Source organism: Cavia porcellus, unplaced genomic scaffold (assembly GCF_034190915.1).
Source record: "Cavia porcellus strain 051 isolate PalLab524CR breed Dunkin Hartley unplaced genomic scaffold, mCavPor4.1 scaffold_5, whole genome shotgun sequence".
NCBI lineage: Eukaryota > Metazoa > Chordata > Mammalia > Rodentia > Caviidae > Cavia > Cavia porcellus.
Genome location: NW_026947488.1, coordinates 60,322,039 through 60,349,420, shown reverse-complemented (window position 1 = coordinate 60,349,420; position 27,382 = coordinate 60,322,039). Strand labels below are relative to the sequence as shown.

The window sequence follows — 27,382 nt, the reverse complement described above, 5'->3', positions numbered from 1 at the left end:
TAGTCAGCTAGCACTTTCTGGAACTGGAGAACACAAAGTCTCCTAACCTCTTCCTAGACTTGGGAAGCCTATACTTCCTCCCACTCACTCTTAAACAAGCGTTCACCTGCTAACAGTTTCTTAATCAGAATATCCAGCATCACATTAGCATGCTCTCTTCCCAGGCCACCTTCTTGCTAGTCTGTTTCTATCCAAATCCAAGAGGCCCTTTACATTCCTGCTCCCCAAGCTCCAAGTTCTAAACAGTGCTTGTGGAGTCCACAGGGTGTTCTCAAATTTTCTAGATCTGCTACACTTTGACTGATGAGGAAAGGGAAACTGCACACATTTTCATTTTGTCTCCCTCAGTCTTTGCATCTATTTGATAGAAGCTTCTGGGAAGATACGGGCCATCAGTTCCTCTGAAGTGCCCTGTGCTCTGCCTGTGGGAGACAGAGATGGGCCTTTCTTGAGGACTGGTGAGTAGAGCTGAGAAGCTGCTATAGATTTTCTGCTACTCTTGGGTCAAGTGATCCTCAGGGTTTCAGGTTTTTGTCCACACACCAAAGAGGTGTGTAAATGTGTTGGTGCAGGTAAAGTTAGATGCACAGATTCAAGATCAGGCATTATTGAGCTTTCTGGGTTTAGGTACAGGATTCAAAGAGCAGACTCACAGACCACCATGCTGTGTATCTGGGATTGGTCTTGGAGCTGCTCCTCAAGACCAAGTGCCTTCAGTCTCTGCAATGTGAAGGGAACATGAGTTTTGCAGTCAGACCAGAAGGTTCTCAGTTTATCTCTTCTATTAGGGAGCTGAGTGGCCTGGGGAAGTAATTTAACCTTCCTCAATTTGCGCCTGTCTCCTAGAGTGGCTGTGAGGGTCAGATGTATTTAAATGAACTATCAGAATAAAGTCTTCAAAGCAGGGTACAGAGGAGGCCTTCTGTAACCCATCACTCATGCTTCTACTTCCTCTTTGGCCAGGCCTTTCTGCCATCAGAGAGTTACTTTTCTCCTTGATTGTTTGTGTGCTGAGCCTTCCCTCAGCTCCATAGTCCCTTGATAGTGATTTTGCAACAGTACTGTAAAAGCTTTCATCAAGAAGACAGATGTTCACAAGCGAAAAATGCATGAATACAATTCAACGCATGAGACTATGTGCTTACGGAACCCAGGCATAAGAAAGAGCCAGGTGTCAGCGATTGGAAAAAACAGAACAGTGATGAGTAGAGGAAAAGGATATTTATACAGCATGCAGACTTTCAAGGTAGTCAAAGAAATGGACTCAGACCTCTGCAGAACTCTGGGTCCATTTGAGACCTAGGAATAGTGACTAAATCATGACCAGGAAACCCTCTTTCTGTTGGGTTTAAAAATAATGTGGCACCCCCAAGGTGGCTGTATTTAGAATCAGCTTTTTACATGTGGTTGCCATGTGGTAGCCCAGCAGAGCTACTCCTCAAGATCAGAAGAGCCAGGATGCAGGTTGCAGTAGCTAAAGGTGTACCATATTCTATCTTGCTGATGCTTGGAGATCTCTGTGACCACCTGAAGGGATGGTATTTGAGCTTAGCTTGAATGTCTTTTGAAAGAGACCTCTTGTCCTACTCACCCTAGGGTACATTTGAGTATCTGTAGACTTCCATGTGAGATTCCTTCTTTGAACCCAATTCTCTATTCCCATAGACTCTTCTTCCAGGTTGACATGACCATTTCTAAATGTTTTGTCCACACAGTTCAGAGGATCCCAGATCTAAAAATGACCTTATAGTGCCTTATACTGGCAAGAAGGAGGCCGAGAGTGGATGGAGAGTCAATGTCAGAAGCTTAAGATAGAGGCAGGGAAGCCAGGAGAAACAGAAACCCCTTGGGATGATTCTGAGGCAGTGCTGCATATCACTGGGAATCAGGTACACAAAGCCCTTGCCTTCCAGCTAGCGAAGCTGAGGACCTGACTAGAAACAGTGAGCATGGATTAACCTGAATGAAGGCACATGCAACTTCTGTAGCAAGGTAGAGTCCAGACCAGCATGTAAGAAATGAGAGGACACAGTAGGGGTCCTCCCGCAGAAATGAGTAGCAAAGGATGCCCAGAGTCTGAGAGAGTAGTAGAGGGACAAACAGGATTCAGTGTACCAAGAGGTACACATGCAGTCTCAGAGGAGGTCCCCTTTGAGCTGCTGAATTACCATGGGCAGGAGCTGCAGCACCCCACAGCTCCTCTCAGTGGTCATTGGTCTCAAAACAGCCCAGTTACCAGGGGCTTGGTCCTCTACGAACGCTTGGCAGTCTTGATCTTGGGCTGAAAGCCACATCTACAGAGTACAGTCAAAACTAGCACTGGAAGCACCACGACACAAGCTCCTCACGGCATAGCTGCTGCTATGAACATCCCAGTGTCACTTTCCAACCCCAGGTGACCTTGGCAAAGGGCAGCAGTGTGGTCTGTCAGAGCTCTGGCCTTAGAGTCCACTTTCCTGTCCTGAAGAATCCCCCAGTGAGGTTATGTTTCATGTGTGCATCTTGAGGTCTGTCTGCAGAGTTCACTGCTAAGTGATCAGAGAGAAAAGTGTTTCCACTGAGGTTGGAGGGTTGGGGGGAGATGCAGTTTGCAGAGGAAGCCTGTGACAGAGCAGAGTGCAAAGTACTGGGGCAGAGTTCAGAGGGCATCTGCAGAATCCTAAAAGAGTTATCTAGAAACAGATTCGAGCTGCAGTAAGGACTTAGGTGTGCTGCTTCTGGAAGCAGGCAGGTGGCCCAGCTGACCTGGTGGGATATATTTTAGATCCTGCAATGTTATAATCACTCAGTGGAAGGAAAAGTTCTGGTAGTGGACTTTATGATGCACATTGGCACAGAGAAATTTTACTTATGAAAATACTTTTTATACATTGACTTAAAAAAGCGAGACGGGAGGACAATGAATAAGAAAAACTTTCAAAGGCACTGTTTAAAAAGAAGACACTCAGGAGATATCCCAGCATTTTGGCCTCTTGGGCTCTGCTATCTTTTTAATTCCCTGCATTCATGTTCTATGGCTTATCTGTGAATTTGGTTAACACATTCCCCAGCCGCTCCATTGGATAAGATAAGGCAGAAGATGTTAATAGAGAACCCTCCGTCTTTTCCCACTGAGTCTGATTTCGGGATTCATTGACTTGCTACACCCAATCTTTTCCTGGTGTCCTATATGAGCTTATCACGGCAAAAGGTAATCTATCCATCAGGCTTCCGTGAGTCCCCCCAAAGAGCAGTTGGAAGATGAATCAGGTAGCCTGTGGTCCCTGAGGACCTGCAAAACGCAGCAACTGCCTGGGTACTGAGTTTGGTAGGTGACTTTCCATTGGATCATCCATTGTGGGCTGAAGGCGCTCTGTCCACACTAGGCTGCTTGATTCAATGGCTTTCCAAGTGTCAGGGGGTGGATGTGTGCTTTCTACTCACCTCGGCCTGTGCTGTAATGCTGAAGTTTGTCACTGTACACAGCCTCTTTGCTATAAGCTCGTTTCCTGTGGATACAGAACAGAGGTTTCCTCTTAGCAGGGATGTACCCAGGCTTCATGTCCAGGTGGGTTTACCCTGGGAACTGGGTAACCCTCAATTTAAGGGTTTGCTCTTTCCCTGCCCAGCATTCTGGTTGACAGCTACTCACCAATGTGGGCAGTTGCATCTGCCTTCAAGTCATAGTCTTACAAAAGTCTGGTCCACTGTGGGCCCAGTAAGAGGACACAGGTAAGGAGGGTTCCTTTCAATGCTCAGGTCACACTACAGAGCTACTTGGCAGCAAGTAAACTACAGGGCTTTGCAAAAAGTACATATCTGGGCTAACCACTCAAGGCTACAGCAAACAGTATTAAAAATTCATAAGGCCTTCAGGGCCAGTTCTTGTGTAGAGCTTGGAGTTCCTCTTTCCTCCTTCTCACCCTTTCTCCTGCCTGCCTGCCTTTTACTTGCCACAGAGGGCCTGAGCTCTCTAACCAGAGGATGTACTGTATGCTGACAGTGATGCTCCAGTGGGTCAAATGCAATTTTGTGACTGTCACTCTGAAAAGCTGCTGAGTGTGAGGGGGGCTAAAAGTCTTGGCTAAAATGAAGTTGCAGGATGGATAATGTTTACTCATAGCCTTTCCCAGCTCCCATAGAGGATTTTATCCCAGGCACAGAGAAAATAAATAATCTGGAGATTTCTAGGTGGTCCATGCATTGTGATGGAGTGAAGATTGTGTTTGTGAGTGGTCAGGTCCTGTCTGTTCTGCATATTCTGGGAGAGGCTTGCATTGGGGACAGGGAAGGGCATATGGAGAAGGGTTTATTGGGCCCAAGGGGACGAGATGAGAGTGGAGGGCCTACCTGCTGCAGACGATGGAGATGGCCACCAAGGACACGACAAACACGACCCCTGCTGCTGCTGAGCCAGCAATCAGGGGCAACTGCTCCCTCAGCTCCGACTTGTAATCATCTAGGTGAGAAAGTGACATTAGAATCCTCTCAAAGGCCCTTTGCATGCAGTTAGCACCCAGTGCATGATACTGAAGAATATATATGCTACAGCTTCCATGATTCAGAGTAATCTTTAAGTCACCAATAAACAAAAACAACCAAAATCAAAGGAGAAAGATAATAATAAAAGCAAAACAACAGTGACAGGGAGAATCTGGGAACTTGGAGCTGACACTTGTCTCTGGAGCAGAGATGACCCCCAATTTCTGTTGTCCCATTCAAAGTTCCCTCAAAGGACAGTCAGCCATGCTAAGGAGAAGTCCAATGGAGAAATGATATAAACTGCTGCTGAGGGATCTCTGAAAACATGAGGCTCTTGAAATGCAGCACTGTCCACAGTCACTGAGCAGATATTTGAAGCTGTCTGTAGTCAACCAGCACCACGCCAGGTGCTGTGGAGGATGAAGAACCAGCCCATCCCCTGACCACCTAGCGAATGTTAAAACAATGCTGCATTTTACAAAGAAGGGGAAGCCCAGGGATCACATAGGCAGACAAAGTTTGTCCAAACCCTGGCATTTCCAAGTGTAATCTTTGGGAGCTTGGGCCAGTTATTTAGCTTCTCTGACCCTCAGACCTCTTCTCTGTTGAAAAGATACAGATCAAATGGTGCGAACATTTTGGTGTCTGACTTATCATGGATGCCCACAATACTAATTTTCTTTTTAATACACATAAACTACTTGGCCCTGCAGGCCATCACTACTATTGTGGTTTTCCATTCACTAGTGTTAGGGAATCATTATCTAATGTTTGACCCCAGGCAATAGGAGACTGAGCTGTTTAAATTCTTTTATAATTAGGGGGTCAGATAATAGCAAATAAAAGTAAAAGGCTATCAGTTCCATTTGAGTTTCAGTCAAACAATGAATGTTATTTAATTATAAATATGCCCCAAATATTGGATGGGAAATATTCATACTAAAGCACTATTTGTTGTTTAGTTTAAATTAAAATTGAACTTGTCATCTTATACATTATCTGGCAATCTTTAGGACAATTCTTATTAAAGTGGGATTCCCCATGACAGGCACCAGGATTCCACGAGCGCAATTGCTTGGCAATTGTTATTTCTGGCCCCTCTTGAGACCTACTGGATTAGAGTCTCTGGTAAATAGCAGGGTATCTGCATGGTTCACCAGCGCTCTCGTAGTTCTATGCTCTGCCATGTTTACAGGTCATCCTCAACTATGTGGTTGGAGAAAGAGACTTATAAAAGCAAAGCTATTGGCTTGTGAAGCTCCTCACTCAATAGAAATCAATTAGAAAGACTGAAAGTAAACGTTCAGTGGCCCTTAATTGAGAGCTTTCTGTAAGATGTGTGTTATAGCTTGCACCTAGAAAGCTTGCATCCCTCCAAAGCTTCATGTGGTCATCAGTGGGGCTTTTTAGAAGTGGCTGGCTTTCCGGTGTGTGAATGTAGATTAAGGGTATGATACTAGGATTAAAAGGGTGGATAATGGACGCTCCACCCAGGGTGTGGGTGGCACCAAATGATAGGCTTGCCTGGATAGAATATAAAGGAACGGAAAGAAGGCAGGCTTACTGCCATTGCTTGCTGTGTCACTTTCTCCTGCCTGCTTTGCCATGGACTGTTTTTTCTCTGTGATGTCACTCTGCCATGCCAACCTGCCTTGGAGCCTGCTGCCTACGGGCTGAAATCTCTACAGACTGTGAGCTGAAATAAACTTTTCCTGCTTTAACTTTGGGTGTTAGGTACTCTGTCTCATAAGAAAAGTAACGATGAGCTATGAGAAAAATAACTAAGACAATGTGTATTTAAAAATAAAAAAATCAGGCCAAAAATAAAGGGCAGGGGATCACCGTGAAGAGTTCTTAACAAAGGCTTATAAATTAAAAACTTCATAAAGTAATATGAAATCTGAATGGTTAAAAAACGTCAGTTTACTATATCAAAGGTCAGCATACTGTAGCCAAGGGCAGCCTGGGCCCCGGAGGCTATGCCCCACGTAGTGGTCACTCACACAAAGTGTGGCCAGTGACTTGGATAGGAACCCCACACGCCCCTACTGGTCGGTCAACCTTCAGACTCACCTTTGCACTGCAGATGGACCTGCAGTCTCAGGGATCATAATCACTACCAATGTGTGAACCTCCATCATTAAGATGAATACTCCTAAATTTGGCCACTTACCAGAACTCTCTTATATCTCGCCCCTCTTGGGTCTACAAAACTTAACTGCCAAATGTAAAAGGAATAGCCTTCTTGGGAGAAATTTGTTACTTTTTGATTTGTCTAGCAGAATTGCCAAGAGACCAGTGCTCAGAGCATTTTGAGTTTTGGGCTTTTAATCTTGTGTACCTTCTGACGCCAAAGTGCCTATAAATCTAGATGGTAAGTGAGGTGCAAAGAGGGGACGAGTCCTTCAGGGAAAAGCAGACAGCCTGCATTCTTTCCATCCCAGCAGCATTATTAATCTCAATGAACTGGCTCACCTTTCTACCCCATCTCTCCATCCTCAAAACATAAGAGAAAATTCACCTAAAATAAACTCAAAACAGGTTGGAAACTTCAATTCCACGGGGGCCAGCCAGTTTACAGTAAAGCATCCAGGTGTGGAACACTGGGAAGCAGGGGGCATCATGTGGGGACCCCAGTTGGGGCAGCTGCTGCTCTCCTTATGGCACAGTCCTCACACCAGAACACTCAGCGGCAGTTTTAAAAATCATTAAAAAGTATAATGTGAACTGATATCAACCTCAAGTCCTACTGACCACTCAGTCTAAGTGTGTGGGCCTTAAAATTAAATGCTATTTAAAAAGAAGACTTTCTTTTTATGTAAGCTAACTAACAAAGGAAAAACAAAAGGCTTTCAATTTGGGGAGTCAGGAATAGCAGACATTTGGAAAATCATCTGGAAGCAGCTCATAAATAAAGTAAACCAGTAGGTAGGCAGATAGATGAATGAATGAACTATGGTAAGCGCAGGTGGCTCTGAAAACAGTGCCAGACAGACCCATGCACAATGCTTAGACTAGACAGAATCAAAGTTTTAGAACTAATGAAGGAAGCAGTCTCAAAGAGCTGGGGAAATGATTATAACGGGGAACTCAAAAGCTCCAAAATAGAAGTTTCCAGAAGACTTCCTGGTCTTCCAAAGACTTAGCCACTGTCTCTGAACAGGACCTACTGCAGGTCATATAGGAAGTTGCCCCAGGTGTGCTAAGATCCTAGCGTTTGAATACTGCCATATCGCAAATGTTGTCTCTGCTTCCTTTTCGGAGATCCAGGCTTATGCATTTAGGCTGGGAGCTCAGCTCCAGACCCCCAAGCACAAAAGCGTAAGAAGGGAATAAAAATAAAACAGCACAGGTGCCTTGGTCTCCCCAGAGAAGCGAAAGAAAGGGCACCATGAGACATGATTGGGTCTCACTATAGTGCTAAGGCAAACCAAAAATGCGTGGCACAGAGCCTATGAAAGGAAGACCCAATCAGAGGTCAGGAGAGAGATGAGCCAGACTGCAGACAACATACAGGCATCAAGCAAGTCTGTGTCACTCTGCTGGGAGGCAAACCCTTCAGGCAGCTTGCATTTGGACTGTGACTGCAGCTGCATCAGGGCTGGTCCCCGCTCCCACTGCCTGCCCTCTGCCCACATCACTATCTCCACCCATCCTCACCCCACCCTGACTTACCATCTGTCAGAGTCTGGAAACACATTTTGCCACTGAACTTGCCATAGCCAGCCACCGTGCGGGCGCGCACCTGAACCACATACACCATACCAGGCCTGAGCCCATCAATTCGGGCCGTGTTGGTCTGGCTCCTGGCCATGGAGGAGTTGAACTCATTGTTCTCCTGCAGAAGAACAAGGGAAAGGGGTCACAAGCCTGCTATGAGCACTGTATCCCAAGTCTGCTCTGCTCTGGAGCACTCAGGTCCCATCAGTTCTCAGTCTTACACATCTGAGAGAAGTTGCCTCCTCCAGAATGAGGACAGTCTGGCCTGGGCCAAGGGTGTGTAAAATGAGACCATGTGAGGGCTGAAAGGACTGAGCTCTCAGGGCCTGGCAAGGAGGCTCATGGTCCTCTCCTACCCATACCATCCTGCTTTGCACAGCCTTGTCAAACTCTGACCTCGGCAGAGGCAGATCTGGCAGCATCCATCTGCTGCTTGCTCGCTTGTTTCTGTCCTGTTTCTGCTGAGCTGCAGGCTCTTCTCTCCCTTCTCAAGATCCCTGTTCATTCTTTAAGTCTCTTCAAGTGCTGAGGCAAATGGCTTTACTGTTTCTCGGCTAAAGTAGTTGAGGTTATTCTGCACTGCCTCTCTCTCTTCCTCTGTCTTCTCCTCGGCCTGTGTCTGGGTACTCAGTCCTTAGCGCTCTGCCACCAGCATCTAAACAGAGCAAGTCTCTTCTCTCTGTGTCCTTACGCCTGCCCTGCTCATGTGGTTAGCCACACCTTGCTGTCTCTTTCTCCTACACTTTCTGCCCTTTTATGATCCTTATTTGCACGTGTGTATCTTCTGCTGCTCACAGACTTGCTTGTATTTTTTTATTCTGCTTCTTTGACCTATCACAGGTGCTTTTAAAGGGGTGCTTTCCGTCTTTGCTGGTGATCTTATATAACATAGGATTGGTGCCTGGACTTTTGTGGCTTCCCATCTTTTCTAATGTTCCCCTCTCACCTTACTTCATCCAATGCCAACTTGTTTTTCTTAAAGATTCCCTTGACTTTCCTTAAAAGTCTCAAGTAAATGAGAAACTGCTAAGTCTAGGTTTACAAGCCCTTCATAAAGAGAAGTCAATTCTACTCTCTCAGTTCCCTTAATTCTGTAGCCTTGATGTCTCCCCAGAGCCCACACCCTGCCCACCAGGCCTTCTTTTAGTTAAAGTTTCTCAAGGCCTCCTTTCTAGGATGGCCTCTGTCCCTATCCTAACCCATTCACTGCTGTATTTCCAGTTTAGATCTCACTCACAGCCTGGTCTCTAATTGTTTTCATCTGAACACATTTTTTCTCTGCAAAGTTGCTGGGCTGTCTCTAAGTGTGAGGAAACAAGAGCCTAGTGTTAGCATCCGTGCCTTCCCTTGTCTACATAATGAGTCCTGGAATGAAATGATGACCTCAGTGAAAATGAAGAGCTTGAGTCACTACAGGGAGACCCCATAGTTCCCCTGTGCAGATCTGCAGTAGTGTTGTAAGTTCTGGTCACAGTGATTCAAAAAGCAAGGCGACAAATGAGAAGCAAGCTGCATGACCAGAGGTCTGTAAATCACATCCTCAGTCAAATAACAGAAAAAACTCAGCTAATTGAACCAAGACAAAACAATAAAGTAAATAAATAAGAAATTCCCACTGTCTTAAAATATGAAAACATCTGTTTTGCGAAAGCAGAGATGACCTGATGTATATTCAGTTATCCATCCAGCCAGACAGCTACATGTATGGCACATTCGCGTATCTCAGTGCATGTGAGAGCTGTGAGTGCAAAGGTGTGGTTACTGCCTTCTGAGGACACAGTGTCTTGTTGGGTAGATTAGAAAATAAACAGAAGATGACAGCAGTATTGACTGACACTCAGGGGGCTGTGGGAGACATCAAGGGCATAAACAAGCTCAGATATCTGAAGAGAACCATTCCAAGGGAGTGAAAGGGTGACATGAGTCCAGTCATGGAAAGATGCAAAAATGACCCACATGGATAACTGTGGAAAGGGAGAACAGAATAAAACATGCAAAAGCAAAGGGTTCAGAGCCTGCAAGTAATTAGCATACCTAGAGTGTGGGTATCATAAAACAGGTAGCTGGACCATGGTTGTGATTCAGAAGCAGTCTCAGGGGGCCACCGATTCCAGGCTAGCTCCAGCTGATGTTCAATGTTACTAAAGGCCTTTCCTCATCTTCACAGAGGGTGCTCCACCAGCTTTGGGAGAGACTGCCTGGAGAGCCACTGCCCATCCATCATTTGGTCTATGCACAGCAGGGGAATCACTCACCAATCAGGGATTCAGCAGTAAAGGGGCTGTTTAACCATAGAAGGGACTTTGGTCATTTCTGTTTTAACATCTGAGACTTGAGGTCTGAAATTATGAAAGCCTCATCACTATGCACATAAGATTAAAATCCCATTGCTATAAAATTCAAACATCTCTGGGAATCCTCTGGAATCAGATAGAGTCTTTTACTTTTTGAAATAAGTGAAACATTGGCTGGATAACTTTTACTGAAAAAAATTTTAATACATTAACCCATAATCACTTTATAGTTAACACATTCTTGAAGAAGTTCAGTGATTAGGATGAGTATCGGTTCTTGTTCCCGACAATATCATTAATCAATTCCAGGCGAATGAGTGAGCCCAATGAGCAAGGTTGCTTATGACTGATTTATGTGTATGCAGAGACAGAGGCTGCAGCTGATGATGGCAGTGGTTACATCGCTCTTCTCCTTTTCTCCCCAGTGCCCCAACATGCAGCACAGTGCTTGCACTGCCTGGGCTCTCAATAACTCTCTGGTAAGGATGTGAATAAGCAGAGGACCATGGCCGAGTTATTTGAACCAACTGATTGAGCAGGAGGTATTACCAAGATCTGAAAGAGTTTCTATGAGAAAATGATCTTACAATTTAAAGGGTAGAAACTTCCCACACTTCAACCACCCTGTCCTAGCCTTGACAGTTATTATTCAGTGCCAGTACGACAGAAGCACTTAATCATTAAGACAGTTGAGAGCAGATGTAGATGCTCCTCCCATGGTTTGCCTACAAGCGCTGATGCTGGGAGTGAAAAGTGCTACAAGACAGTAAACAAGAGAGAATGATGAATGGAAATGCTTTAATATGGGGAAGGAGATGAACATGGGTGAGATGCTGGGAATATCATCAGCTTGATGGCATCTGAGCTCTCTATTAATAAGCTGTTGAAGGAGGCCAAAGCCTCATTGATTCTACTTACAGAGCTGAAATTGAAAAGTGTCCCTCATACAAACTGGAGGATAATGTTGGGCAGGAGGCCTAGGCAGGATATTCAGAAGTTGCAAAACTACAACCATGGTCCTGCTATCTGTTTTATAAGTAAAGCTACACAAGAATACCCATCTATTGATATGCATTGTCTATGGCTACTGTTCTCCTACAATGACTCCTGGGTGAGATAAAGGGGCTGGGACTTCTGTCAGGGAGAGGAAGTGATACATGATGGAGGAATGGTGAGTGTTGCTTATTTGGACAAAATTCAGGACACTACTGGGCTGGATTCTATTTGTATTTGCATCTTCCAAAGACCAGAATTCCATGGCTACATGGAACAGGTAAACAGATGGTTCTGGTTTCAAGTGTTTGCATTTAATACTAAGATATAATTTTCAGGGGCTGAGGTTTAGCTCAGCGGCATAAGCACCTGCCTTGGAAGTAGGCAGTTGTGAGTTCGATTCCTGGTACCGATAAAAAGGAAAAAGACAAAAAAAAAAAAAAAAAAAAGATACAATTCTCTTATTTCCAAGACCACATCAATTTAGAGATGCTCCACATAAGCCGTGACTGTATCCACTCCTATACTGAGTTCCGAAGTTTCTATCACTGAACTATAATCAAAATGTCAGTAGTTCTGTTTCTGTGACTCCCTTTCTGTGACCTATGTGGTCATGGCTAAGTCATTTAACCTTTTTGTGACTTAGTTCCAACATCAATCAATTGCATAAATCTAGTTTCAAATCTCTCTATCTTTTTCTTTTCAGAATCAGATTGAATATATCTATATCTGTCTGGAACATAATAGATACTCAATAAATGATGAATTATTGTGGTTATTATTTCAAGATATCTTCACAGGCTAATGTCTTTTTCTTTCATCATATTGGAAATGGTCAAGGCAACATAATGGATTTCACAATAGAGTACCCTATAAGTAAAGGGGAGGTCTATAGTAATATACTGAATGGGAACTGCTGCTTTGGTAAAGAATCTGTATTCCTAAAGAAAGCATCCTATCCTCTGGAGTAAAGACAATAATATGTGTCTCTAAATGTACAAGCTGCCTCAGGCATTGAGCTGCTATGTCTGTGTGTTTTAATAACCAGAATAAATTAATGAGAAGCAAGGAAGTGGCCCAAAACAGGAAAATAAGCTTTATCATAGTATAAGAAGTTGAGGTTAATTATAGTCTTTCCAAGGCAGAAATCTAAATGTAAAGAAAAAGGGTTAGGCTGCATTGGTGAGCAGGAAGCCAAAACACAAGGGAATGATTCTCAGGGCTTTGGTCCTAGTCATGTCCTTAAATAAGCCTTTTACCCCAGCCCAGTCACTAGTGTGGGTGCCCTGGGCAGAGAAGCTGAGGAGGAGCAGATGGCTTCCAATACATTCTGCCCCTTCTCAACACTGCCACCTGCTGCATGACAAAGACTTTGGCCTCACTTCCTGGCTGCCTAACCGCAGGCAAGTGTTTTTTATTTCATTTTGTTTTTAATTTCTTTATGCATTGATTTCTTTATCCATAGAACTGATACTAATACTTCTTGCATAAGGGTGTAAGAGAAAAAGAAATGTTTATAAAGTTCCTAGTACCAAACTGGTCCCCACAAAGGAGATATTATTAATTTTCTGAGATGAGTTGCTGTTTTAAATAAATTCATGGGCTGGAAATTCATGTGTATGGTGAGAAGACTGGATAAACTCTTGCCAATCACTGTGGCATCACATTGTTTACTGTACTCTATGGAACGCTTAAAGCCAACTTTGGTACCTGATGAGACCAAGTGATCAATTGGTCCAGTTTAGTCCAAAACAGGTTGGAAAGTCAATATTTACTTTATTAACTGCCAAAAATGTCAAACAAATAAGGGATCTGAATTTGATGTGGATTAGATCTAATGGGTCCTTATGAATCCAGATGGTTTAAATTGCCCCCAATTCACTAAATTAGCTTAATCAGCTGTTTATAAATTCCTGCAATCTCTACATAGAATAGAATGCTGGCCAGTCCTCCACTTTGCTGGCAAGTTTGGCTTAGGGCACACCTCTTCTCAGGCTGGATTGATGACCCACTTGGGCCTCACTTTCAGGCTACCATTTTGCAAATGTGAAAACTGTGACCTAGAATGATTAAGTAATTTGACCAGGGCTGCATGCCTGGTGAGCTGCAGAGAGTGCCAGAAACTAGAACTTCAGTTTGCTAATGCAGTCATGTCCCACTGTTCAACATGGTCCCATGATGCAGGGCTGGACGTCCTTGATCCTCTTATCTCCATGACCCACTGGAGGTTCAGGGCTCTTGTATTGTCTACATTCTGGCAGTTTCCAGATTTTCAATCTGATCCCCTCTCCAGAACCCCAGATACACACATCTAGCTACCTAGTTCTCATCTCTATGTGGCTATTACTTGTGAATCTAGACACAGAGATGAAATTCTGTCCTTTCCCTCACCCCAAATATGTTTCCCTTTTCACAGTGATTCCCTTGTCAGTCAATGGTGGCTACATTGTTCTAACGGCTCAGCCCAGACCCTCTACAACTGAGTGTTTGTAGTCTGTTTGGAAACTACCGCACTTCAGCAGCCCCTACCTTCTACTCCAATTGAAATCCTCATTATCCTTCTTGAGTATGGTTAAGTCCCCAACTTACAAACAAGTTTTGTTTTGGGAGAACGTTCATAATTCAGATGCATTCAGAAGTCAAGCAAAGTGAGTCTTGCACACCTTGGACACAAATACAGTACTGACCGCCCTGCTCCTGTCCCTCCTGTGGCACCGGTTTCCTGCCCAGTCACTTAGCATCATGTTGCCTAAGGGTTTGCACAGGTTGTTTCTTCCTCTCTCTGATTACCACCTCACAACAGCCTGGCTTTCTTCAGGCCTTGGCTGAAATGTTACCTTCTCCAGACATTACCTTCATCATTTTGGTTTTTTTTTAAACCACCCCTCTGACAAACCTGACTCTCTTGATTTCACTTACTCTGCTGAGCTTTTTTTTCTTTCATACTATTCACTTTTTACCATCCTGTGTAATATCCTTGTTTAGTTCATTGTTCACTATCCACCTCCTGCTATTGGAAAGTAAGCCCCCTAAAGGCACACAGTTTTATCTACTTGACTGCTAATAAATCACAGATAGTACCTAGGACAGTACTTGTCAAATAGGTGCACAGTAAATATCTGTTGAAAAAAATAGATGAAAGCATCTGGTATTTTTATAAGTGGTGCATTGGGCTAGTATAGAAAACACTGTATTTTCCTGGAATTTCTGCAATTGTGGCTTTTAGCATGGTAGGAGAGAGGCCTTCTTCCTCTGTTGATAGGTCAGGGACCAACTCTTCAGGGCACCATTCCCCTTTTCTTGGCAGCATATGCCCTGCTGTAGCCCCCAGCAGCAGCTGCTAAACGGCAGTAGAGGGAAGTAAGACATAAATTCCTATTTCTACTAATTTTCACCTCATTCTTGTATTTTTCCATTTATAAGTTTTTAACCTCCACAGATACATAATTGAAATTATATATGAAGATAATTTATAAGTAAACAAACTTATGCTGGAGGCAAGTGATCAAAAACTTTGTCTACAAAACACTGAAATCCCTGGAGAGTTCAGGAGCTCTGTTAGTTTTGCAGCAGCAATCTGTATTACTACAGCAAATACATGGCTAAAGAAGACCCTGGGCCTGCCCACTCCAACAGAGTGGACTGTGCAGGCAGGGGGCCCATTTTCTTCTGACTTACTGCAAGAGTGCCTGACTTACGGGGCCTGGGGATTTAGCTCAGCGGCATAAGCGCCTGCCTTGCAAGCAGGCAGTCGTGAGTTCAATCCCCAGTACAGAGGGGACTGAAAAAGGAAAAAGACCAAAAAAAAAAAAAAAAAAAGAGTGCCTGACTTTCAGAGGATTTTGCCAGGGAAGCCCCCACCAACTCTTCAGGGAGCTTCTGGTGTCCATCACCAATCTCTTTCCCCAGCACCTCTACCAGCTTGTCTCCTTCTGCCCTCCGCTGGCCAGGGAACATAGCTGGTCCTGGATCTCACAAGACTACAGCAGAGCTGGCTCACCTTCTCATAGTATCGGATCTCATAGTCCAGGATGATGCCATTGGGCTGCTCCGGCTGTGGCCATGACAAAGTGATGCTCCTCATGGTAGCACTGACCTGGTGCATGATAGGAACAGTGGAAGGAGCTGTGGAGAGAGGAAGAGACAAGGTAGCTGAGTAGATGCCCGACAGTAGAAGTGCCATCTTTCAGAGATAAGTTGGCAGTGAAATGCCCCTGGGTTTGATCCTTCCCCTTTCTCTTTCAACAGCTGAGTTGGATCTGCAGAACTTCCTGTGGGCTTTGCAGAATGAATGGAGTAACAGAGGAGAGAAAAGATGATCATTTAGCAAGAGGAAAGCATGTATGCACAGGAGCAAGAATGGATGTGATACATTCATGGCAGAGAAGAGAAAGGCTTGTTCAAAACAAAAGAGGACTGGATAAAAGGAAAAGATAGAAGGAAAAAAAACAACAGAATATTTTGGAGCAGAAAGTGTTAAAGAAAGAAGGGATCTTGGGGCAAGATATACTGAGTAAATAAAACTGGTCACTGCAAAATTACTATACAACAGAAAGGAACATTCCAGAAAATATTTCTTTCTAGTACTGCATGAAAGATTTTACGTTAGAAGGAAAACAGGTGGTATCCTTTAAGACGAAATGAATGTAGACCAATAACAGAGGTACTGTCAGAATTTTCCAAATGAAGACATTTTCAATAAATATAATATGAATATAAATAAGGAAATGATACACAAGCCAAACATTTGGAAACAGGGTAATAATTCCAAGAATTTTGAAGTTGACTAGGAGATCGCTGTTTGGGAATAATATTTATTTCTTGATATAACATTTTTCACACAATGTAAGTAGAATCAAAACAGTCTGGAAATAATAAATGAGGGCTATCTTTCTAAGGGAAGAGGTGGGTAATGGGATGAGGCTCAGTCTATGCTCTGCTTAGAAGCAGCTCTGCTTAATCCTGGCACTTCTGCAATGACGGAGGTTGTTTTCTCTCTCAAGCTCCACTTTCCAAGGCTTTCTCTGGGGATGCTGCCCGAGTAGTATTTATTATCCTCAATTTAAATTAGCAGGTTTCCTCCAGTATCTGGAATTGCACAGCATAGCTAGCAGGTCACCTGGAGTGGAGATTACCTTCTCCACCACTTGTTGCATGAGCAGTGAGCACCTTTGCTGGGGCAGGGCATGCGGATCAGGTGTCTTAAAGATGCTCCTAGTCATGAGAGCCATACTGAAATGAGTGAGAGGTGTCATCATGATGCCTTGGAATCAGAGTGAACTCTGAGACTTTGAAGGTCAAATTGCAGTTTTTCATTAGAACACCTGTGTTGGCTGTGAAAATGTACCTCTCAGTGTTCCTATTTCTGGGAGTGTTATTCACTAGAGGCCTCTGATGTTGCACTTGGGTTCCCACATACAGCTCTCAGTCAGTGAGTGAGAGTAGCAGACTCACCTCAACTTGACGTGGGCTCTTCTGATGGGTAATTTTGGTTCAAAGGCTCCCTGTTGGCCTTCCCAATGCTCCTTTATAAGAGCACAGCAGTAGAATGTCCTTCTCCTCCAATCCTCCTTCACATCTGCTCTCCTTTGCAGAGATCAGACCTTCATTGTGGTCTGATGGCTCTCCACATACTCCTGGTTCCTGTCTTGTTTCTGAAATGTATCTTTTGGATATAGAACCCCATCTCGGTGTCTGATTTATAGAGGGATTGCATCAATGAAGTCTTCAGTTTCCCTGAAAATTATATCTGTCAAATATGTGCTCCTAATCTCCTGCTGTGCCCCCAGGGATGCAAGATTCACTGCCTTTAGGAACTTACGCTCTACACTTCTGTCCCTCTTGCCAATTTAACAATCTTGTTCCTTATCTGAAATTTGTCTTTTCACATTGGTCTCAGTTCTATCAATCCAGGTAACACAGGATATTCATTCTTCCACAGAATAACTTATCACACATCTGAAGAATCTAGTTAAACCATTTCTAGTTTTTTCCACTGAAAAGAATAGCAGATACTACAAATATTTCTCCCATGAAAATGACTCACTGATATACAAAGTGGCTCTTTTCCAAAAGGGGACCATGTTTTTGAAATCCCATTTTAGCCAAGAGGCCCAGAGACAAACTCAATTCTTTCCCCATTGTTTGGAATACAAAAAAAAAAAAAAAAAAAAAAAAAAAAAAAAAAAAAAAAAAGTAAAACTAGTTATCATAATCTGTGCACTATACATGCATTAATATGACAATTACTTTCAGATCAAAAACATGTCCTTGCTATTCTGAAATCAGAGCCATGTATGACCTTTAGTTTCCCCATAGAATGTTTTCATCCTTTGTCTGTAGATTTGGTTTTCATCTATAGGGATTTACATCTATCTCATTACCTTTATGGTATTAAATTTGGCCTATTAATCCAAATCAAAATCATTTTTGATCCTGATTTAGCCATCAAGTGTGTTTTTTCCTCCCAATTTAGTATTATGGCATGGGTTAATTACTTAATTAACAGATGATTATTGACCAATTGCTGTGTGCCAGTCACCATTCCAGGTTCTAGAGATAACACTGTGAAGAAAAAGAAATTTTTTTGTCCTCCTAGGGCTAACTTTCTGGTGCAGTTCAGAGACTAGACAAAATAATAAGTCATGGTGTGTTTAACGACAGTAAGTATAATGGAAAAAGTGGATCATAGGGAAGAGAGATGGAAGGCCACCATAGGGGAAGGAGGTGACTGGGAGAGACCTTGCTAAGAAGCAGATGCATGCCTATAGGGTTGAGGAAGTGGGGAGAAAGCTATGAACATATCTGGTGCTATGATTTAGATCTAGAATATTACTTAGCTGTTCAGAGATTGGACCTTGAGAAGATGACTGGCTCATGGGGCATTGTACTCATTAGAGCACTGATCTGCTAGTGAATGCATTGCTGAATGTGCTGTTAGGAGATGGACCTAGAAGAAGAGCTAGGTCACTTTGAAGGCATGTTCTGGAAAGGTCTGACTCCCTCCCTGGCTCCTCCATTCTCTCTGTTTCTTGAATGTCATAGGATGAGCAACTGTCTTCTGCCCAGGCCCTTCTGCCATGACATTTGTGCCTCGTCTGCCTACCATGGACTTTAAAACATGAGCAATAAACTTGTCCTCCTTTAAATTATGAGTGTTGAGTATTTTGTCCTAGCAATGAGACACTAAGACACCTGGGGAAAAGTGTTTGACAGAGCATGGCCAGAGCAAAGGATCTGATCTGAGAGCACCAAAGAACTAGAATGACTGGAGCAGAGAAGAGGTCTCAGTGGGCAAGGACTTTGGGAGAATTTTCAACAGGACTGTGACATAATCTGATTTAAACGCCATTGATATCACCTTAGTTTGTGTTGCAGGGAGAATGTGGGGGCCTTATAAACCAAGAAGGATCTTTTATATGGTGGTTGGGAGATGATGGTTATTTGGACCAGGCTCTAGGCAGTGGAGACAGTTTCTGGGTATGCAGATGGTTCCTGACTTATGATGGCTTAACTTGGATTTTTCAACTTCATCATAGCATGAAAGTGATACACATGCAGTAGAAATTGTGCTTCTAATTTTGAATTTTGATATTTTCCCAGGCTAGTGATATGCTACATGAGGCTCTCTCTGAATGCTGGGCAACAGCAGTGAGCCACAGCTTCCAGAAAGTTCTTCAAATATGAGAATAAATAACCCATACCATGTACTGCATTGTTAATGGTTCCTGAACACAGCTGTTCCATACATTATATGAGATATTATACTTTATTATGAAATAGGCTTTGTGTTACTTGATTTTGCCCAACTGTGGGCTAATGTGACTATTCTGTACACATTTAAGAAAGGAGAGGCAACGCTACGATGTTAAGTAGGTTAGATGTATCAAACAGATTTTCAGCTCACGATACTTTCAACTTATGATGGTTCTTTGGGAAGTACCCCATTGTAAATGGAGGAGCCATCTTTATTTAGAGTATCTCCATAGATGTGGGATATGGAAGACACAGAAGAGTCAATATGACTGCAAGGCTTCCGTCCTCTACAAATGGAAGAGTGAGGCTGCCATCAACTGAGATCAGGGAAGACATCCAAAAAGCAACTTGGGAGGAAAGACCAGGTTCTACACTTTGGACTGGTTAAGTGGGAGCTGTCCAGTGTGTCCTCAAGTGAATGCTGGGTAGGCAGATTATAGATATAAATTTGAAGGCATCACCACTTCAAATCTACAAAGAGCAGGAGAACTGACAGATCACCAAGAGAACAAGTAGAACATGTTCAAAAATGAAGGAGATAAGATGAAAACAGAAGGAAATCTGGGAGAGTACAGGTGCCTTGAAACTAAGTGAGAAAGAATAATTCTCAGAAAGACAGAATAGGTCAGGTAAAATGAAACTAGAAACTGAGCCCATGATTTTGCAACAACTTAAATGGTGAACAATATGGGTGGTGTGCAACCATCTTTCCCAAGACTTTGTGTCGAACAGAGCTGTGGGACAGGATGTTCAGGGAATAGGACGCAGTGTTCTGGAGTTGGCCCATACTACTTAGGGATCCCAGAGATACACTGATACAGGGGTGAATGAAGGGCACCTAGTGACACTGCTTCCTCCCCTACATATTGTCACTCAGGCTGCCACTGAAGGTTTATGTTCACATGTTTTTGATTGTGGCAACGTCATTCAGGTTTAGAGATCCCATAAAATTTGTGACTGTTAATTCTGATAGGCTGAGGACTTTCCTAAACATAGTTCTTCTTGCATCTATTTCTCATAAAGCCATCATTCAATGCTCAACATCTTTGCCAAATAACACTTCAGGCTTTCTATAGTTACTGGGGTTAGAAGGAAAAGTAGGAGAGTCATGCCTTGCTCTCTAGGTTCTTGGGTCCAGTGGAGGGCAGACTGTAAAGAGAAAGTCACAGTGGAGGGTGATTCGGAGGCAACTGATAGTCAAAAGTCATTCAGTGGAATGTCTATTACTATAGATGCCATGGGTTGCTCTGGAGGTGATGGTAATCCCTTTCTGCATTTCTGAGATTTACAATGACCTGATTTATGATGACCTTTTGAAACACTTTGCATTATCATACAGGTAACTATCAATGTCTTACATTTTAATTGTGATGGAATTTAGCACATGGAAAAAGTAAGAAAGCATTTTTTTCCTCCCTGAAAATCAGGGGAAACTTACATCCTGTATCAACAATCACCTGCAGTGATGAATTTGGCTTTCCTTTCCCCAAGGGCAATAGTTACCTTTACATATTTTATGTGCTTTGCAACTAGAAAATAATAAAAATGAGCTCAGATATTTATCTAAACACTAACTTTCCCTAGAAAAACTAAAGCATATTAAAGAGGGATGGGAGACTAATTCAAAGAACCAACCTCAGTGACCCCTAGATATTCTGACTTCTATCATCTGTTCTGTCCTGTCCTCTGACTTCTACTATCTGTCCTGCCCTGGAGTCATCTGTATTCTGTAATCCTCAGATGAAGGAATAGTTTCACTGAATATCAAGGAATATATTTTACAAGCACACACAAAGCTTCAGACTAAATTAAACATTCTACTATGAGAAGGAAATGAAAATGGAGAGTTCACAAGATTATTCAAATTTAGCAAGGAAACAAATAACTCTTCTTTAGAAAAGGTAAGAAGAAAGAATTAATTGAGTGGTTATTTGGGAAGAAGGTGTTGAAAGCTCAATAAAGATATTTGACTTTAAAAGGTGGTTCTCAATAAAACCAAATGGAATCAAAATTGCCCTGTGGCCTCTTGCAGAAAAATAGACTCATCTAATAAGAAGTTAGGACCAAAAGAAGAGAGCAGGAAGCAAAGTAGAGTATCTTCTTGGGCCCCAAGGCAAAATCAGCCAGGGTTCAATCAGAATCAGAGCCAGAAGTGTGAACTAAGAGAGTCTACCACCAATAGCAAGAGTCTACCACCAATACCAAGACACAGATGTGACAGAGGCAGAAAGGAATTTAACACATAAGTGGACAAGGAGTTCAGTGATGGATGAAAACCACAGATGGGTGAAGGGAGTGTGTCTTTGCCAAGAAAGACTTTGGGGGAGATCTTACTCCCAAACTGCTTCACATGCAGGCATATCTAACAGAGAACATCACATACAGGAGAGAAAGGTCACAGGGTGTTCTTGCCTGAACTGACAAATGAGACGTGGATACACTGCAGGAAGAGGATGGTCCCAGCTGCAATTTGGGAAAGAGCTCAAGGATGACATGGAGCAAATGTAGCCCGGACTGCTCACTGGCTTCTGGTCACCGACTGCCTCAGTGATGGAACCTGGTAGATAACCAACCAGCACGCCACTGGTAAGAAGGCTCAGTGGGGGTTGTGCAGCCTGAAATCCTGTGAAACTCAGGCTGGGTCTAAGAAAGTAGCACAAATCTCTGATCACTCTTAAGTCTGGATCTCAGAATCCTAATGTGTGGAAGCCTCTTTATTATATCAGATCATCACCTGGAGCACAAATACCTGGGTTCTTTAATTTAGTTACAGACTCAGTGATTAAAATTTTCTTCTTACTAATTTTGTTTTCCTTATTTTATTCAACAGGGGTATTTTTCCCCCAAAATTGAGCATATCAGATCCCAAAATGTGAGAATGAGTTAATGTTTCTTTTCCAGGGCAATTAATGAGTTCTAATGTATTATCTTTGCTTATTAGAAATTGCTTCATAATCTCTTAATTGATTTTGGTTCAAAATAATTCCTTTAGCAGTTTTAACCATAATTCCTTTTATGATCTAATAAATTGTATTACAGTTTACTATGTTAAAACTTTTTACTTAAGACATCAAAAGTACTTACAAGTAGTTTTAAAGAAAAATAATGGCAAAATGCAAATATATCCAAAATTCAGTTGCTCTGGTGAAATAAAAGGGAAGACAATATTTCTTTCTGCAGGTGGGAATCATGCCAGGGGTGACCCTGTTCTAAGGCCATTTCTTAGAATTTGGAGAGGGTACACATCACAGCTGAGTTTCTTCTAATTTAGCTCTGGAAAAAAACTAGCAAGTCTCCTGCAAAGTAAATGGCTTTTCCAGTTTGAGGGACTTTTCTATCTAAAAATTCCAAGGGAATCTACAGAAGGATGAGCCCATCTACTGTGTGCAGTAGCTTTCTCTGACTGTCCAATGTGGGAGGATCTTTACAGAGACCCTCCAGAGTGATGTTACTGCCACAGCCTGAACAGAGCATCTGAGGCTTAGGGTCCACTTTTGAACATCTTGGGTGTTGCTTTTTCTAGGACAAATATATATGAGCTGGTAGGTATTTGGGATGTTTCTACATCTTGGTTATTAAGAATCATACTTCTGAGAGCATTCATGCACAAATATCTGTGTGGACATATGTTTGCATTTCTCTTGGGCGTATACCTAGGGCTGAAATTGCTGGATCACATGAGAACACTAACCTCTCTTCCCTTCTGTCTAGAACAGCATTTCACAGCCAAATCATTCCTTGATTAACCACTTGAAATCTAAACCATAGACCAAATTGGAGGAAAGCAGGTACAATAAAGAATAGTAAGGTGCCTAGGGCCTGCACCGAAGGCAGAAAGAATTAGAAATGAAAGGGGCTGTATTCAGGCCCAGTAAACAGTGCAGAGATGTGGGCTCCTATGCTGACTGTGCCCTTAGCTGGAGTCAGACATGCCTGACTTGCTTCCTACGTGATCTTGAAGTGAGGTTAAACCAAAGTCTTAGCTGCTTTGGGCCTTACACTGTAACTATAAAATGGGAATACTAACACTTTCATTATGAATTTCCCATAACCCCTGAAGCTACGACCTATGTGCTCTATTGCTCCTTCACGCTTGATTCCACCTGCCAGGCTAGGCACTTGGCAACCACTCCAAACTCTCCTTCTGGGTCCACCAGTAGCATATGCAAATCAGACCCTGGGTTTAGTTCTCTGAGGTAAATGTGAGAAGCACAATCTAGCCACAACTTTGTGTATTTATCTGATGAATACCTTTGAGGGGAGAAATCAGCATCTTGATCAAGTCAAGTTGAAGGCAATGGGTAAGAACAGGCTCGGAAGAAGGAAAAGCTTACAAAGAATTGGGTCCTCAGAGACTGGAGTGACACAAGCCTTATAACAAGATTGGCTTCCTTGTGACATCTACAGATTACTGGCTTTCCTGGGAAGGAATCTAGGAAGCAAGTGGTTCAAATTTTGATCCTAAGGATAAGGAGAACTGGCGACTTGATGGAAGGGATGAGTCACAGCCTGCCCATATGATGGTGTCATCTAGGCTCAGGAGTTCCAGGATCCTGAGGCTCTGCCACGGCTGTTCCACAGTTTTTCTTACCTGTGTCCCCTGGACATCTCCCCTTACTGTACCAGCTCTCTTGTCTACTTCTGAATCTTTTTACTTCAAACTACACTGTAGTCTGATTAGTCTTTCTAAATCTCAATCTTACCTGTCTTACTGTGATGCTCAAAAGCCTGTAATTGCTCCCTGTTGGAAAAAGTCCTGTTTTACTACCTCTCAGAAAAGAGGTTTTTCTTGGTTTTTTTGCATTCTCTACTTACAGGGCTTGTCTAATGATGCTACTGGCCTTCAAAGATTTCCATTGGAGATTGAGAATGTAGCTCAGTGGTAGAGCACTCACCTAGCATACACAAGGCCCTAGATTCATTCCCCAGCACCTTCCCCTGAAAAGGGGGCAGGAATGGAGCCCCACATTTCCTTGACTTACCCTTGCTCAGCCTTTTCTGCCTTCCAACTCAAAGCCTTTATTGTTTATAACTCTCACTAAAAAGTAATCACCAGCTTGGGCTGCAGTGCGCTGTGATCTAACCTTCCAGGTTCTCGGCACTGCTCTCAGTCATGAATAAATTTCTAAGGGCAAGAACAGTAATGTTAGCTTCTTCCCACATTGGTGCATATTAAGTGTTCAACAAGTTTTCTCTTACTGGGATGCTTGTGGGCTCTTCTCTAAGGACCTCAGAAGGAAGATGAGTCAGATAGTGGCTTAGTTCTACCAAACATGGACATTCACTTTCAAAGGAGAAGGGATTGGAAAAGGGGAAGCAGGGCTGTGATTCTCAGGAAGAATGAGGAATAACTGTGAAAACATGGTGCCAAGGGCTTGCTTCAGCAGCTCATATTCTAAAATTGGGTGCCAAGGGAATGGAGATAGGAAAACTACCCTGTGTATCCAAACACACTGGTGGCTGGGTCCTTTCTTCATCAACTCAGATTTCAGTAGAATTGTTGCCCTAACATCAATGGTTTTCTACTATTTTTTTTTCTTTAAACCATGTAATCCTTCCTCCAAATAGAAGCTCCTCTAAAATGTAAGTGTGAGCAAAATAATTCAGAGCTTCTTGGGTGAATCAGAGGTGGGCCCTGGGGCTCCCTATCTTCTAATACACTGAAGAATTTGCAGACAGATCCAAACACTGCTGGATTTGAGGCCTCAGGTCAAGTTATGTGACTTCCCTGAAGGGTGAGTGATGGGATTGGGGGTGAGGGGTTGGGAGTGATGGACCATCTTTTTTCTTCCTATTAAAACTATCCATGGGATAAAACCAAAAGCTTTGATCGAATGTTAACTAATGACTGTAAGCCCAGTAGTATTGATGACAAAGAACAATTCGCACACAGATGAGTTGTATTTCCTCTGACATTTCTATTCTAGGGAATAACTTTGTTAAGAAGATCCAGCCTGGGAAACAGATTCTTTCTCTATTGATGAAAACTCATTTCATTGCACAAGTATGCTTGAATTTTACAATAAGAAACCTGACTCATTAAATATTTTGGTGCAGTAACACTTCCAGTCAAAGTAAATTAAACAAATAAGCAATTAGTTTGGAGACTGGGTATGAATACAGAAGCAGAATTAATTATTTTTCTCATTGTTTTTCCCTGTTGTGGACATTGGCTTCTTGTTTGTTTTTCCACTGTGTTTTGTCATGAGATGACCTTCCCTACTCTGGAGTCACCTGGGGATAGAGGACTTCCTGGGCAACAAGTCCCACGCTGTCCTAGAACAATTGGGTAAGTGGCAGGGGGTGGGGCCCAGTGAGATGTTAATTGGAGGAAAAAGTGCGGGGTTCAGGTTTCAGTCTCAGCTTTACATCTCCAGGCAAGATGCTGAAGCCTCCTTCTTCACCAGTCCATCTACTAACAGTTTGGTTACAAGCCAAGATGTGTGTGCATGCATGAGCATGCATGCACGCATGTGTGAGCCTGTGCATGCATGTGTGTGTGTTAGACAGGGAGCAAGAGGACTATGCTAAGGAAGTGGGGTGATGGTAGAGACTCATCTTTTGTATTACCTCTGAGGTGTGAGTGTGTGGGTGGACTTGTTTACTGGGACTATCCCTAATCCTACTAGTTTTTCAAAATGTGATCCCAGATCAGCATCACCAGGGAACTAGTGAAAAATGCAGAACTGTGAGACCCACTCTAGATGTACTGAATCAGTACTAGGGATGGGCTGATAACTTGTTTAACCAACCCTTCATATGGGTCTGAGGCACTTTCAGGTTGGGGAACTGTGAATCTAGAAATCAGAAATGTTAAGCTTTGAGAGGGTAGCTGAGGTCATTCAGCTTTCTGTGTCTCACAATTTACAGATTAGATTGCTGAGGGAAAGAGAGGAAAAGCAACATCTCCAAGTCCCCAGCAGATTAATGTGGAGCCAGAAATAGCCCAACCTCCTTTCCAAGACCAACTTGGGCCCTCTCCCTCCCCCTACTCTCCGGTACTCAGCAATTCTTAAACCCCTAGAGAATACTTTGCATGGGGACAGAGGACAGGTAGGGTGACACACTGTAGTCAAGCACTGTCTTCAGGATTCCTTGTAGGCTCAGGGAGATCAAAGTCTCCATCAACCACTCCCACCCAATGGGACAGTGAGCAGAACCCTGTGTCAGGAGGATTAAAGAAGATCCCTGATCCCACTAGGCACTCTGCCTGCTGGGTGCCATTAGGCAGGCATTTTCCCACAGCTGTTCTTCCCTGCTGGGAACCAGAAAGTGCCACAGGAAATAGGCACTATGGAATTGACAGAGAACCCGAGCTCCATAAGCCTAAGGCCATAGGGTGCTGCCCAGGTATGTGTTGGTTAATGGTATGGAGATGCCTGTCCTGGGCAGGTGGGCCTGGGTGCTGTGATAGAAACTAAAGATAAGGTCATCAGGATAAAAATATCAGTTGGGCACACAGCCCCGCCGTCTTTCTCATCACGGGATAAGAATGCTGGCATTTATGGTCTGTTCAATATTTGATCATGAAAAGCAGTGGAAACATCAATTTGGGGAACTCATGGGAGAGAGAAAAAAGACACTCCACAGGCAGCTGTGTCCCTGGTTTGCCTTTAACTGTCACTCATGAACATCCAGCAGAGCTCCATTACAGCTGGGAGACCCACCATCACCACCCTGAAACTGATATCACTGTGCCTGCAGTCACTGTGACCATTCTTCTCCAGGCCACAGGTCTGAGTCTTCTGGCCTGAAGGCCCAGGGCTCCTCTTCCTCACAGCAGCCCACTCAGAGCTTCCACCCAAGAATGCCTGTCTTGCTCTGCTAGCATCACGCCTGCTAAGTTCAGATCTCTTCTTCTTGACCTTAACTTTTCCCTTCTTACCACTAAGCACACCCTTGCCCTGCACTCTCTAAAACAAATGCTCACAAATCTGGAAACTCTTCAGTGTAACCTGCCTAATTCTCACTCAAAGCATTTCTTCCACAACTGTGTTAAGGACAAACAGCTGTCCCTTGGAACGCTTCTACCCTGAGACTCTGTCAATTGGCAGCAATTTGTGATTTTATGTTCAGCACACATCAGGGTCAGGAAGTGGGCTGAGTCCTCCTTATCTCCCCTCCCTTCCCCTCCCTCTGTCCCCTCCCTTCTCCTCCCT

General features: G+C 43.3%; 1 protein-coding gene across 2 annotated transcripts in view; it reads right to left on the bottom strand.

Moving 5' to 3' along the window:
• The window catches only part of Ephb1 (EPH receptor B1), a 402,826-nt gene that overhangs the window by 78,847 nt on the left and 296,597 nt on the right, over window positions 1-27,382 (bottom strand). For both annotated transcript variants that reach the window (XM_063249038.1, XM_063249037.1), the window contains 4 exons: window positions 15,469-15,593; window positions 8,137-8,299; window positions 4,330-4,438; window positions 3,424-3,488 (listed from right to left, as the gene is read on the bottom strand). In XM_063249038.1, the coding sequence (XP_063105108.1) occupies window positions 3,424-3,488; window positions 4,330-4,438; window positions 8,137-8,299; window positions 15,469-15,593 (462 nt within the window). The remainder of the gene's footprint in view (window positions 1-3,423; window positions 3,489-4,329; window positions 4,439-8,136; window positions 8,300-15,468; window positions 15,594-27,382) is intronic.